This window comes from Arachis ipaensis, chromosome B3 (genome assembly GCF_059453495.1).
Source record: "Arachis ipaensis isolate K30076 ecotype BB chromosome B3, ASM5945349v1, whole genome shotgun sequence".
NCBI lineage: Eukaryota > Viridiplantae > Streptophyta > Magnoliopsida > Fabales > Fabaceae > Arachis > Arachis ipaensis.
Window position 1 is genome coordinate 142444320 of NC_142438.1, and position 14487 is coordinate 142458806.

The 14487-nt window shown below is 36.8% G+C and overlaps 1 protein-coding gene across 2 annotated transcripts; it reads left to right on the forward strand.

The window, feature by feature from the left end:
* Nucleotides 1-7952: 7952 nt before the first annotated feature.
* LOC107631687 (homeobox-leucine zipper protein ATHB-6) lies at nucleotides 7953-10177 on the forward strand. 2 transcript variants are annotated; one of them, XM_016335209.3, is made up of 3 exons: nucleotides 7953-8570; nucleotides 8865-9241; nucleotides 9323-10177. In XM_016335209.3, exons 1-3 carry the CDS (start codon nucleotides 8501-8503, stop codon nucleotides 9899-9901), a joined length of 1026 nt encoding a protein of 341 aa, XP_016190695.1. In that variant the 5' UTR covers nucleotides 7953-8500; the 3' UTR covers nucleotides 9902-10177. The 2 variants fall into 2 exon arrangements, with proteins under 2 accessions (XP_016190695.1, XP_020975484.1); XM_021119825.2 differs by having other exon boundaries at nucleotides 8868-9241.
* The last annotated feature ends 4310 nt before the right edge of the window (nucleotides 10178-14487 follow it).

Below are 14487 nucleotides of genomic sequence, written 5' to 3' on the forward strand. Positions count from 1 at the left end.
GTTGAAACTAATGGCCTCATGAGATTTTCTTCTCTTGTTTGATTTTGCCGGGTGTGAATACAGCCTTGGCAGCGTTGAAAACCTTGCACCCCCTATAAACTTCTTTTCTTCTATTTACTTAAATAATGAAAATCTTTTAAGTCACATATGCATCAATTTTCTAGCATTGGTCTTGTATGCAATTATTAGGTTGCTGAAAGTAACAAGTTGTATCTATGTGTTAAGGAAGATTAAAAGTTTGATTATTCCTGGGGATATCCCTTGAGGGTAAAAAATATGAAAGAAAAATAAAAAGAGAGGGTTATGTTGTTAAGGAGATGCCTTTATGTGAAAGTCAGCGACACTAATGAGTGTGTCCCATGAGTTTTGAATCCATCCATATTCTTAGGATATGGCTCTCCTCTCACTGTGTCTATCTATATCAAGCTCACATGGGTTTTGTAAGACATGTCATTGTATTTGTACAAGTGATGACACCTTCTCGGAAGGGCCTATGAGTTGTTATTAATTATGTAATAATGTTGAAAGTTGAAAGGGTGTTTTTCCATAAAATGATAGGTCCACAAGCACAAGAAGAACAAGGTTGTGATTTGTGAAGTGGGGAGTGGAGACTCTTCCCTTATTATAGCTGTCTACGATTGAGACATGTCTGTTCCCCCAACATAACATGGCCTTCTTCAATTCATCATCATTCTTCAATCCCCTCAGTACCCGCAACCTCAAATGTTTGCATGTGAGACAGAGAATGCTGCAAAACTATGCATATCCATGCATATTGCTCTGACACATTTCATCTTTTGTTAGTTAGTTAGTTAGTTAGTTACATGTTAGTGCCTCCTTATCGGATTTATTATTAGAGTAGCTAGTTTCGTTTTGGATATATGAAATGATCCTGCTACCTAACCAGGATTTTATTTTGCCACGTTTTCTAGATGTTTTCACAGATTTGGGATTTTATGAGAGCAATTATGAGCTTTAACTGTGCTACTGAGTACAGTTTTAAGTAACATTGTATTCCACTCAAGTCCCATCTTGGATTTGGATGGAGAAGGGAGAGAGAGAGAGAGAGAGAGAGATAGAAGAAACGTACGTGGTTTCTTCAGTACATAGAGTGATAAAAAAAGTGGAAGCAATTTTTATTGACATAAAAAATGAGAAGGATTTAGATAAGAGATATGAATAAATTGGTGGGGAAGAGGTGGGCTTTTTGGTGGGGTTGATGAATTGATGAATGAGGGCCGCTTCACACGTGTTGTTGCAATTGAAACAAAAAGAGGGCCCATTAAAAGAAAAGAAGCCACAAAATTGTCTTTGAGGATTTGTTTTGTTGCGAAAGGGAGTGGGGTCAGTGATTGTGACGGCCATACCCCTACCCCTACCCTTTACCCTCTCTGTCACTGAAGTGGTCGGTAACTGCTTTCAAAGCCCCTGCCAATTGCAGACACTTGTCCATGCATCACCTCCCTCTCATGCCTGCTTACTTCTTCTCCCATCACCTCCCACATCTACACAAAACAATTACTAGATATCAAAGATTTATGCTATAAATAACTCTTTTTCTTCAACACTTGAAACTTAAGGGTTGAATTTATCAACCCAACCAATCCTTCTTGAACGTGCTTACTTGCCATTTGAAAGTAAATTCACTTGAAAGAACATTATTTATCATAAAAAATGATATGCCTACTGACCTATAACATACATACTATTACTAGAGATCTGTTTTAACGAGTATAATAATATACATTTGACAATGGGTACAAGTTAGTTCGTGAAGATTAGTCAATTAATAAGATTGGCAGCAATGTGGAAGAAGAAGAAGAACATTTTTTTTAATAGAAGTCAGATAAGACAAGATATCTATTCCAACAATTAAGTTATTACGATTTAAAATTAGACAACCTTCTTGATAAGTAATTAGTAATTAGAGTATAAGGTTTTCAAAGTCACACTTGATAAGAGGATGCTACGATTTATAGACGATCCAAAGTCAAACGAGGGTGGTTCCTTCAGCACTAGAAATTTCGGCTGTGACTAGCAATGTCTCCAACCTGGACCAGTTACCATGATCGATAGTAATACGTGATAAGAATTTTAGACTTTTACCGAGGAAGCTACTTCAATTAGCTAGACAACATACAGTTTAATTTAATTTGTGGAAATTTGATTATGGCTTAAAAGTCTAATACGTTAGTTGGGTAGCTAGCTATACTAGGGTTCAGAACACATCTAATTTTTCCCCATTATTTCTCATATGGTGAATCTGATGACGATTCATTGTGCGTTGAATTAAAAACTTGGCTTTACTTGCAAGCTCAAGCGATTGCTGATGGGGTTGAACTTTGAATTCGCATTTGATGCGAAAATCAATATAGCAAAGAAGACGTATGATTAGGTGAAAACTCAGGTCGATTTCACGTGAAGTTGATACTTGAGAGCCGTTGGATGAAAATTTAGTCAAATCAGTTAAATCATCTAATAACTCTCAGGTATCAACTTATCAACTTCACGTAAAGTCGACTTCACCTGAGTTTCCACCTTACTTGAATTGAAGTTCAACTAATTGTTATATTTAATCGAAACTAAAAGAATCTTTCCCGCTATGTTTATTCTAGTTCTTACTTGGGATGAGAACAAATGTGAAGAAAAAGAAAGATAATTATAGTAATTTAAAAGATTACTTGGTTGATTTTTCAACAAAAGAGCCTTATAAACCTAAATATTTTCTACATGTTACCCTTTTTCCGAAGATAGATGTTATTAAGCTTATTTAAGTTTGATATCTAGATATCAACACATTTGCATGATAAATTATTTTAGAACTAACAATAATAATTTTATTACTATTTTATTCTTTCTAAAAGATATATAAGATTGTATTCAATACATGTTTTATTTTTTCATGGTTTCAAAAAAGATAACTTCGCAGGCACCCAGTGACGGATGATGGAGAAAAACTTAGGGTAGCAAGGTAATTTGGCTATGACAAATAAAACTATTATAACCTTTGATAAAATAGCTGCCATCTCCAGCCCTACCAAGTTCCGGCAATGCATGCACCTGGAAATTAAACATGACCGATATGCTGGCTACGTACTCTTAAAGGAAGATTATTAAGAGTAGTAGTGTTTATTGTATTTAGAATCTATTTGATTTAAAACTACCTGCTACACCTTCATGTATTTTTCCTTACTACGAAAATAACCAACTTTTTCTTAAAATATTTTACCAAAGGGGGGTAATCCCGAAAGTTGCCCAAAAAATTTGTTTTACGCCGTTGTAGGATGCAATAAAATTTACAAAATGTTACTAGTAAATTACACTTTTCTAACATGTTACTCATTTTTTTAAATCTTTTTCTGACAAAACATCACTAACAGATTGTATTTAAATCAAAGAAAAAAATTCTCACATGCATGTAAAACACGTCAATTAAAAAATAACCGGGAAAAACACCTCCATCGTGCTATGAGCGGACAATTTCGAAAAAATGGTAAGATATGGGTAAGAGTTTTCGCGGATATCCCTATTATCAGGAAACTTACAGAAGTCAGAATGGGAAGAGGAAAGGGAAATCCTACGGGTTGGATTGCTCGTGTGTCTACGGGACAAGTCCTATTTGAAATGGATGGTGTGAATTTTGCAAATGCTCGACAAGCCGCTACATTAGCGGCGCATAAATCATGTTCGTCAACCAAGTTTGTTAAGTGGTCGTAACGTAATTGGTTAGTGGGGAAAAACCGGGCCGGGATTCAAAAGAATTAGGCGAAGGGTGGGGGGTCGGTCCCTCTCCTTTGCATTATGTCAGTTGGTACTCCCCGGGTGTTTTTCCTTCCTTATTTGTTTAGGATTTAGGTTCCTTATTACCGAAGGAGCCTCTGTGGTTCCTTGGATGGTAACTGGGACAAATTCAGGGAACAGTGGCTCGGAGAGTTGGCTAAAATACTTTAACCGGTCACCATCAGGTGAGGGTACGGAAAATAGCAAAGCCGAGCCCGCTTCAAGAAACCCGGAGGCACGAGACAGTGATCCCAGGGAAGAAATAGGGCCTTCCTCGGTAAGGCAGCGAGTGGATTTGGCGAACGCTACCGGAGTAGGGGAGAATGTGGTAGGCCCATCACACATCACAACAGGCTCCCAATCCCCCCATGGGGGTGCCGGAAGCCCCTGATCCGATGTGGTTGAAAAACCGCATTGAAAAAGTTTTCTTTATAATAAAAGGTAGGAAACCAAGAAAGGACATGCTCCAGAAGCTTTTTGACGATCTTAGACTGGAAACGGTTTCTCCGCTCAAACTGCAGCAAATCTTAAGAATTCTCGAACAAATGAAATGGAATTCTAGCCTTAAAGGTCGAGATTTCAGACTCGATCTGGAATTAGGTCACCGCGTCCACGATTGGGAAAGGGAGCAAAGGCACTTCCCAAACCCCGTGGACGACGTATCATGATACTTTCTGTTTTTAACTGTTTACGGGTGGCACTCAGAAAACCGGGGTGCCGCCCTAATGACCACCGCATTCGGTCATTAGGGCGGGTAGACCTCGAATCGTTGGATCCGGTAGGTAAAAAAAAGGGTAGCCCCGGCTTGGGGCTGGATTGAATCCGAAGTTTAGGTTTAGAGTTGGATTAGCCAAGGGGTAAGAATTCAATGCTTGGCTTATGGCCTGGATGCTTTAGAGCAGACAGAGTTGGATTAGAACGTTTTCATGGTGCGCTCATTTCGAATTGTATTTCTCTTTGACTGAGTTAAGTAAATTCCGTTTGTGTGGCACGAGAGATGTAAAAGTAAATTGAGTATCGAGGATATGCGGATGATTTATACTATACGAAATTCCTAAGGCACCAAGGGCTATTCAATAAGGGCAACGAAGTAGTGTAGCTCTTATTTGGTGAATCCCTGTGTAGCTAGTAGATCGGGGAAAGAAAGAACTTAACCACTGCGTTGTAGGGGAACAAGACCCAGTGGTGGGGTAGCTACTATTGGGTGAATACCTCCATCTGTTCATCCCGGCAGTTTCTGGTTCTAATTCCTGTATTTCATTCCAGTAGGTAAGGGAAACATGTGGTAGCGAGACGGTTTCGGCAACAAACTCCTATCAGTCCCTCTTTCGGTTGTTAGCAGCCTCGGCCATCATGGAAATTTTTTGTATTGGCTGTTGATGGGAAAATACTTATTGTCCTGGAGGATAGACGAGCAGGTAATAGCAGTTTGACTGGGAATATTCCTTGCTTACCGGCTGTTGGATGGAGGGAGTTGATGGCATTCTTCCTGAGTTAGTGGATTTAGGAGCTATTTATCCTAATCCTACACTGCTTTGTTGGATTCCGACGGCTATTAATCCGCCTTTGTGGCTCTTTGGTAATGGAAAAACATCCTTCCCAACTTGCCTTTGTTTAGTATTAGTACCCCTAGGTACTTCAAAAATGAAAGGGGTCTTCCTCCTCAAGTCGGTTATCCGTATCGGTGAAATGACTATATCCTTAACACATACACTTCGGTAGAGTTTCCCAACGCGAAATAGGCTAGCGCGGATCCCTCTCTCCTGTTAAGTACCTACCCGTGAGATTAGAGCAGATTCGCTTGACGTTGTATTGTGTCACATCGACTGCACTTCATTAATCCGCTATCGGTTGAATCTCATATCAACAGATTCTGAAAGAACTTGTTGAAAAGGAAGAATCCCAACGTTGAGTCAGAGCTAGAGTTAAAAACAAATCCCTTTTCAACCTTACGGACTTCTTTTCTTGTGCGCGAACGATCAAAGAAAGTCCTATCTAATGATGCAACAGCATCCAAGGAAGAAAGAAGCAAGGCAAGTGAACTTGAAGCAAGAACTCTTAGGCAAGCAAGGAAAGGCGTTGCGGTAAGATCAATGTATAGTATAGCATCAGTGTTATCTTTCTTCAAAGCTCTATCCACTTTGTCACATCATGGATTGCTTTGGCTATTATAGGATACACCTTTTATTATATCCTTTCAGTTTATGGCGCGACATTTCTTACATCTCAAAATGACTGGATATTGGACTTCCCACCAAGATCTAGACTCTAATCCAATCCGAATTGACTCGTCACGGAAGTTGCCTTGCTTTTTCTTTCTCTAGCTCTAGATCTAGGGATTAGCAGGTTGGCTTAATCTAAACTTACTTACTATAAGAAGATCGCTTCAGAGGTCTTTGTAAGTGTTAGAGGTGATTGGTTTTTTTACGGAGGTAGACTTGGGCAGCAAGCTATCTGTTACCGAAAAGCAAAAGTAGCTCGAGCCAAAGGCGACTGCGAGGCCCCCCGCTAAGCGGGGGGAGGGGGAAAGTGGGTTTAGAGGGCTCTCCCACCATTAGGAATCTTGCCTTACAGAAGGTTAATGAGGGCATGTAATGATGCGCCGGGAAGGTATAGAGTCGCCCCTAAGATGAAAGGGAGATTGGTGCCAGTTACGCTTTTAGTGAGGAGACAGGAGCTCTAGAGCTTAAAGATGTCCCCTAGGCCAGACAGAGGTCTAGGGAGAGTCCAGAAAGAGGACTCTTTTCGTTTAGCCGGCGGGCCCACAGATGTCAAAAGGCTTAGGCTTTCGAACTGCGTAACAAAAGAAACTCTATTGATGGAAGAATAGGCTTGATGCGAGCCGTGCCAGTTCGAGTCTGGCGAGTTGCTTCTAGCTCCTGCCTTGCTATGAGGAAGGCTTTTCGCTACAGACTATTCTGGATACTCAAGAAATAGCCTTTCTAATAGAAACCATACCGCTCCTCCGTTTTCTTCTGGTAAAGGGTCGGAATCAGTCCACGACTGAGTTCCTTCTCAAAAAGATCTCCGGTTTTAATTCAACCAAGGCATAGTAGCTCTGATTAACCTCCAGGTGTTTTTTATGGAAAACTGAGTGATCAGGCATCCATATAACTCTATCTTATTGCTCACTGTTCAAGGGCCTTATGGCTCTGATACACTCCCCAATTTCTTGCGGATCTTGATTTGCAACTGTAGGGAGGGACCATCCGGAATTAAAAAAAAAGTATGTTTGTAACTTTTACATTTATTTTGGGGAACAAAAGACTCCCCCATGATCTGCTCACCATACATAACTTTCCACTATAGAACCCATAGGCAGCCAAAAGTCATACCAGAGAGATGAGATGTATTAATTTTATTGCCAACTTTTAGTATAATATATCTTATAGCCAACTCTTTTACCTGAAAAAGTTTCCTACAAACCCAGCTATCATTATTTGGTGGTTTAATACACCAAGGGGCCCTAACTGAATGAATTGAAGTTGAGTATAAGCCATTCGCTTGAGGATTGGGATCTTAGGGCACTGTATATTTCAAGATCCTCATAAACTATTCAAAGCCCTGATGGTCACTCTCCCCGCACTCTACTACAGGAAAGCTAGCCTGGTGGATCCACTACACGCTAAGAAGCAAGTTCCGACTAACTAAGTAAATTCGGGTTAGACTGAAAGTGACAAGAAATTGCTATCTTCTTTCACTAGCGATAGAGTGAAGCGTAGCCGTGTTTAAGCCGAAGGCGATAGTGATTCCAGTGTTTATTGAGCTATATCTCTATCTATTAGTTATAGCTGGTTATTTTTACTCTAATTTCAATTTAATCCCTCCCTCATTTTTTTAAAAAAAAAAGTATGAGTGCACCGGCCTGAACGGAGAGTGTGAGGAAAGAGAAATGTTGGTTAGTCGGCTTAAAGAGAGCTAAAAGGAAAGGCGCGCCGATCCTAAATCCAAGTGTCACTATGTACAGTTGTACACGAAAATAAAAATAGGAGGAGCAACCGGCAACCGTGTATAGCAGTAAAGTTGCATTTGCATTGAATTTGAGTTTTCATTTCATTTTCATATTCAGAGAGGAGCGAACCCGAGTATGAGGCACCTAACCCCAGTAGTCAGACTTTAACCCATCCCTATGGTTTGCTTTATTTAAAGACACTGAAACTCACAACTCACCCGGGCTCTGAACTTGTTCACCCCTCTCTCTCTCTCCTTCTCTTCCTCACTTCTTCTCTGTAATCTTCTATCTTGTGTTCCTTTCTAGCCCATCAAAATTTGATTGTTGTAATGATGGTAGAGAGAGACCAGGGTGCACTCTGAATTTAAGATCATTCCTCACTCGTGTTTCTGTATGAATTAAATTACTTGTGCTTGTGTGTATGTGGGGTTGATGGGTGATGAAGAGGGAGAAGTAGAAGTGGCAAGAAAGAAGGACAACTACTTTGGTGTTTATGGAGATAGCTTCTCGTATAGTAGCTGCTTCTTACACTTGTGGCTCTCTTTGAGACACTACAATTCCTCTTCAATGGCACCCTTTAAGTAAATATAACATAAAGATCCCCTTTTCTCCTCTATAATCTCATCTTCTCTGCCATCTTAATATACATACATTTGACTGCAAAAAGAAAATAAAAGGGATCACCCATCATCATAATCTTAAAAGAAAGAAACACCTTGATCGGTCTAATTCTAAAGATCCGTGCTTTTCCTAAGTACACAACTCATCATGAAGAGACTTAGCAGCTCCGATGATTCTTTGGGCGCTCTCATGACAATTTGTCCATCATCAACAACAGGTTAATTATTAAATTTTTTTTGTTATCTACTTTTGTAATTCAGACAGATCCATAGCCTATCGTGTGCTTGTGCTTTTATCTTGTCAAAAGCATTCAAAGTGTTTTACTATAAGTTGAGATGTGTTTGATTCGGTCTTGTTCCTTTTTGTTTTCCTTGGGTATTGCATTCCAAATCACAAGGTTCAATCGTGCTTTGTTTTCCTTTTTGGGGTGTTGCGTACCAATAGTGATGTTTGTTTGAAAACACAAGTACTGTTACACTAACCATGCTGTCTCGGATTTGCATTGATATAGAAGAACACAGTCCAAGGAACAAACAGCAGGTGTACGGAAGGGAGTTCCAATCGATGTTGGACGGACTGGACGAAGACGGTTGCATCGAAGAATCGGGGCACCACGGCGAGAAGAAACGGCGCTTAAGCGTGGAACAAGTGAAGGCTTTGGAGAAGAACTTCGAAGTTGAGAACAAGCTGGAACCGGACAGAAAGGTGAAGCTGGCACAAGAACTGGGGTTGCAGCCAAGACAAGTTGCCGTTTGGTTCCAAAACCGCAGAGCCAGGTGGAAAACCAAGCAGTTAGAAAGAGACTACGGCGTTCTCAAAGCCAATTACGAAGCTCTTAAACTCAACTTCGAAAAACTCCAACAAGACAACCAAGCCTTGCATAAAGAGGTACCCACCAACTTCGATTATGGCCAAACATTATTTATCACCAATAGTAGCATATAATAATCACACTTAACCTTGATGCAGATTAAGGGATTGAAATCAAGGATGCAAGACGAACGCACCGAAAGCGATGCTTCGGTGAAGAAGGAACAAGTGGAGATGATAACAACGCTGCAAGACTCGGAGGAGAACCCTTGCGATCTTGAAACCGCTGCCGCCATTGCTGGATCGGACTCCAACAAGGACCTGAGCTACGATTGCTTCAACAACAACAGCAAGGGCGACGGTGAGGGCGGTGATGGTGTGGGAGGAGCAGCATCGATATCGCTGTTCCCTTGTGGGGACTTGAAAGACGGTTCTTCAGATAGCGATTCAAGCGCGATCTTGAACGAAGAGAATAACAACAGCAGCTGTAGCCCCATGAACAACGCGGCGATATCTTCGTGTGGTGGTGGGGTTCTGCAAAGTTCGAACCTTTTGATGTCTCAGCATGACGAGTCGCCATCATCCATGAGCTGCTTTCAGTTCCAGAAGGCGTACCAGGCCACACAGTACGTGAAGATGGAGGAGCACAACTTCTTCAGTGCAGATGAGACGTGCAATTTCTTCTCCGATGAACAAGCACCAACCCTTCAGTGGTACTGTTCGGAAGAGTGGAGTTGAAGGGGAAGGAACTGAGAGAAATAAGAGATGTAAGATGATGTATGTATAAAGAAAAAGATGAAAATGGTGGAAGATGGTGGCGGCACGAATGAGAGAGAAGGGTAATATGGTAATAATGAGGAATGAGTCTCACTGTCTCAGCCGTGCGGGAAAGCTAGGGAGGTAGAAAAGGGGGTAATTAATTTATGAATGGAATAATGATTAGGTCGTAATGTCGTAATGAAATCATGCTGTAAAAATTTTTGGAACATGGCTACAAAAATTGCTGTCCTAAAACTAAAATAGCCCCTTAATTGCATCCCCTCCCTTCCTCCTTTATTTCCTTTACTGCTATCTATATTTAAATAACTTGTTCGCCCTAACCTTTTTTCCCTTTAATTTGTTTTCAACTTTCATACTAGCTTCCTCTTAGGTTCACTTTGGTGATCAAAGGGAGACTGCTAGTCAATGACACAGGATGTATAAAAAAGGGTAGATTATTGCCATTTTAATCAATAAACACTATGAAAATACTCTCTATTTGCGGCTGAACTTTTTTGGCATACAAGTCCCTGTAAGGCCACAGACAAATTCTCATCCTTCAAAAAATAACAGACTTGGGCATAAAAGATAAGTTATTTAGGAATTTTAATTTCTTCAACCTATAGCATTAGTTTTCCACAGACATATCTCCTACCAACACATGCAAAATTAGTTAAAAATAGAATGTGTGGTTTGGGTAGCTTAAAACACCGCCGCTCTTAATTAACTTCAAGAACATTTTTTATCTATACCCTTGATCTGAGAACCAAGTATTGGAAAGAGAGAATGGTGGCTACAGGCTATAGCCTACAGTCTTCACAAATGTACACTTGACCAATTGAAAGTAAATGCCACTTAAACTGCGCTGCCTCAAAAAACGAATTTAGTTTCACCTAGTCGTATGAGCGATAAATGGACCTAATAATAACCCCTTATTTTAATACAATGTAATTTTAATCACATTTCTATTTAAAAATCTTAGTCAGTGAATCATTGAGCTAAGTACTTTTACTTACATGCTAATCCAATGTATTAAGGTGCCAATTTTTATTTCGCCAAGATTAATTAAATATTTTTTTTTCATTCTCAGCATTGTGGCGCAACGACACCAAAACTAGTGTTGCAACAGTATTACTCAATTTTTCCTGTGTTGCTGTATATTCAAAATTTAAGAATTGCACTTCTGATATTTTAAAACTACGAGTCCAAATTTATTTTTCTGAGAAAAATGCCGTCACAATGCGCTAGTCCTAACATTGCAGCACCACAATTGCACGGACAAAATAACGAAAAAAAATCCACGTATTGCAATTTGCAACACCACATCCAGCTCCGGGATGCCACAGTGTTAGTTGGTGTTTCTCAATCTTTCCGCACTGACCAACATGTATACAAAACCATGAGAAACAAGATTGGTGAAAATTTAGGTTCAATTAATTATCAATTTTATATAAAATGAATGTACTCGAATTTTCACCAATAAAAAAATTAACTGATTATATGTTTTTGCTCTTTTTTTATAAGAAAAATAGTTAAAATAAAATAAAAATTTATCATTATTTTTGTATGAAATTAATATTTAAAAATTATTAAATAATTATTTAGTCTAATATATTAAATTATTTAATAATTTTTAATTATTAATTTTATGTAAAAATAATTTTATGTAAATATTTATCTTAAAATAAAATTACATTAATCATTCAAACTATTAACGAATATTTAAAATATTAACAAAATTTTAACACAAAATTAATGGATTTTTTTAATATAAATTATAAAAAATATTTATTTTCTCAAAATTCATTTCTGAACTTTATTTACCGGTAAGTTTTTTTTTTATACCCATAAAAAATATTTTTTTTTGACGAAAATTCTCAATCTTCACATTTTAATTGATTCCAATAAAAAATAATCTAAAATATCTATTCTACCCTTTGTCATTTTTTCTACCACCTTCTCCCCCTCCCCACTTTCAGTTCACCATCTCCATCATCAATATCATCATCTTCATATCCATCAACACTATTCCTCCCCAAGGCACCACCGCCACTCTCATCCACCACTGCACCGCCACTCACCCGCCACCAAAACTCCTCATTCTTCTCCATCCTCAATTTCAATTTTTCCTCACTAATTTCACCATCTCCTCCTCCTTCACCTCCAATTAGTGATTATTTGATTAACACAAATTAATCAATTAACCCCTCAATAATTTTCAGATTTGTAATTGACAACTAGTTGAACAAAAATGTGGTTAGAAATTCTATTATTTTTCAGTCATAAATAATTAAGATTCACTGCTCTAATTGATTAGAGGAAGCAATTAAGAAATTCAACACCAAATGAAAGAAAAGGTTTTCAATCCTAAAAAGATGGGTATAATTGGGTGTAGTGTTGGTGGGTACATGGACGACACAAAGTTCAACAAACCTATACCATGGAGCTCCGTTCCAGCACCGCTGCGGATCGAGGCGGACCACCCACCAGTTGCCCCCAAGAAGAAGAAAAAGACAATGAATGCTTCAGTAGCTGCGGTGGAGGAGCGGCGGAGGAGGCGGTTGCAGCTCTGCAGATACTTTTCTGAAGCAGCGGTGGTGAAGTTGGAGGTAAAAGAGGAGGTGGTGGCGAAGTTAGTAAGGAAAAGTTAAAATTGGGGATGTAGAATGATGATGAAAGGTTGAAAATAATGATTTTGACGATGGAGATCGTAAACTCTGAATTGATGAGAAGAGAAAAGGGTGCAAAGAAGGTGATAGTGGGAATGACAATGATAGAATAAGTATTTTAAATTATTTTTAATGAAATTAATTAAAATTTAAGATTCGTGTATTTTTGTCAAAAAAAATATTATTTTTTATGAGCTAATATTAATTTTATATTTCTAAAAATAATTTTATCGAAGTTTTAAATAATTATGAGTAAAAGTAATTGTTTTTGTTGTATATAAAGTAAACTTTCATGTCCTATTTAACCATGTACCGGTAAATTGAAAACATATAAGCTGATAAATGTCCGAAACAATATGTACATTTTATTTTCCTTTTTATCTTTAACCTTTCCATGTGCCCCACCCAATCACTAGAAAGTTGAAACCCCCCATGAAATCATGAATGCGAGGAATAAACATCCTTCGTCACCTGCTTTGAACACATCAAGTATGTGAAAGAAGATTCCATGAGCTGCTCACACGCTACATACACGCTGAAAAGTGAAAACGAAAACCTCCGTTATAAGATAGGAAACTTTTAATTGTATTAATACATTGGTATTTTAGTTATTTTTAATTGTTAGTCTTAATTATAAAAATATATATAATTAAAATTAATAATTAAAATTTATTAAAATATTGATATAATAATTTAATCATATACTTTTTTTATTAAAAGAAGAAATAAGTTTAACACACATAGTGAAACGAATAATAGTAAAAAAAAAAAAAACTAAAACAATTCTTTTAAATATTTTTGGTATAACTATCAACAATATCATACTATTCTTTAAAATAACAAAACGACTTAGCAACACAAGCTACCGTATCTATTATCTTGTTCTAGAAGATGACTTCATTTTTACATGAGAAGAAGCCAACTAACTATTTTTTGCGCAATTCTTCTATAGCGTCCTCCAACTCTTAAAATATTCTTTTATATATTATAGCTGGAATATTTTAAATATGTTCTACATCATTAATTCATGCACACCACACCTACTAAATATACTCACGTAACAAATAAATATTACATAGATTTACTTTTCTTATTACACATGACATAAAAATCTTCACTCCATTCAATAATATCGAATCTACTCAGTAATTTTTTTATAAAATATTTTATCTTATAAAAAATGATAATTATTTTGGTATTTTATTTTAAAATTTAGAGGATTAATATATTTTTTATGTATTATAATTCAATACATAGTTAAAATTTAATTTCAATAAAATAATTTTTTAAAATATATATTAGATATGTTATAAAATTACACAGATATGTCTCAAATTTTATAATCCTATAAAAATTGATACATAAGTTAATTATCTAAATTTAATTAAAACATAAAACTCCGCATTTAAATAAAATATATAAAAAAATATTTTTTATATTAAATATATGTGGAGTTAAATTTATTTTATAATAATATATCATTTATACTATAATCTTGGAACAATACTCCCATGACAATACGGAAACATAATTGCCATAAAAAATTCATACCCGTCGTCATTTTATAATTACTTAATAAATATCTCCATTTTATTATATACCCTTATATATTTGTAATAATAAACCAATATAAAAATAAAAATAATATGTATATATAAAAAATAACAATTAAATCAATTAAAATGTATTTATAAATAAATATATATTATTTAATTTATTTTTAATATTTATTTTATATTTTAATATATATTTTATATTAGTAACTCATTTTTATGTATATACACTTACGCATGTAGCATAGTTGTATAAAAAATAATCACTACTTTTATATAATATATACAACAATTGTTTTTGTAATTTTTAGCGAATTAAATTTTAAATTGATCTTAGTTGTTT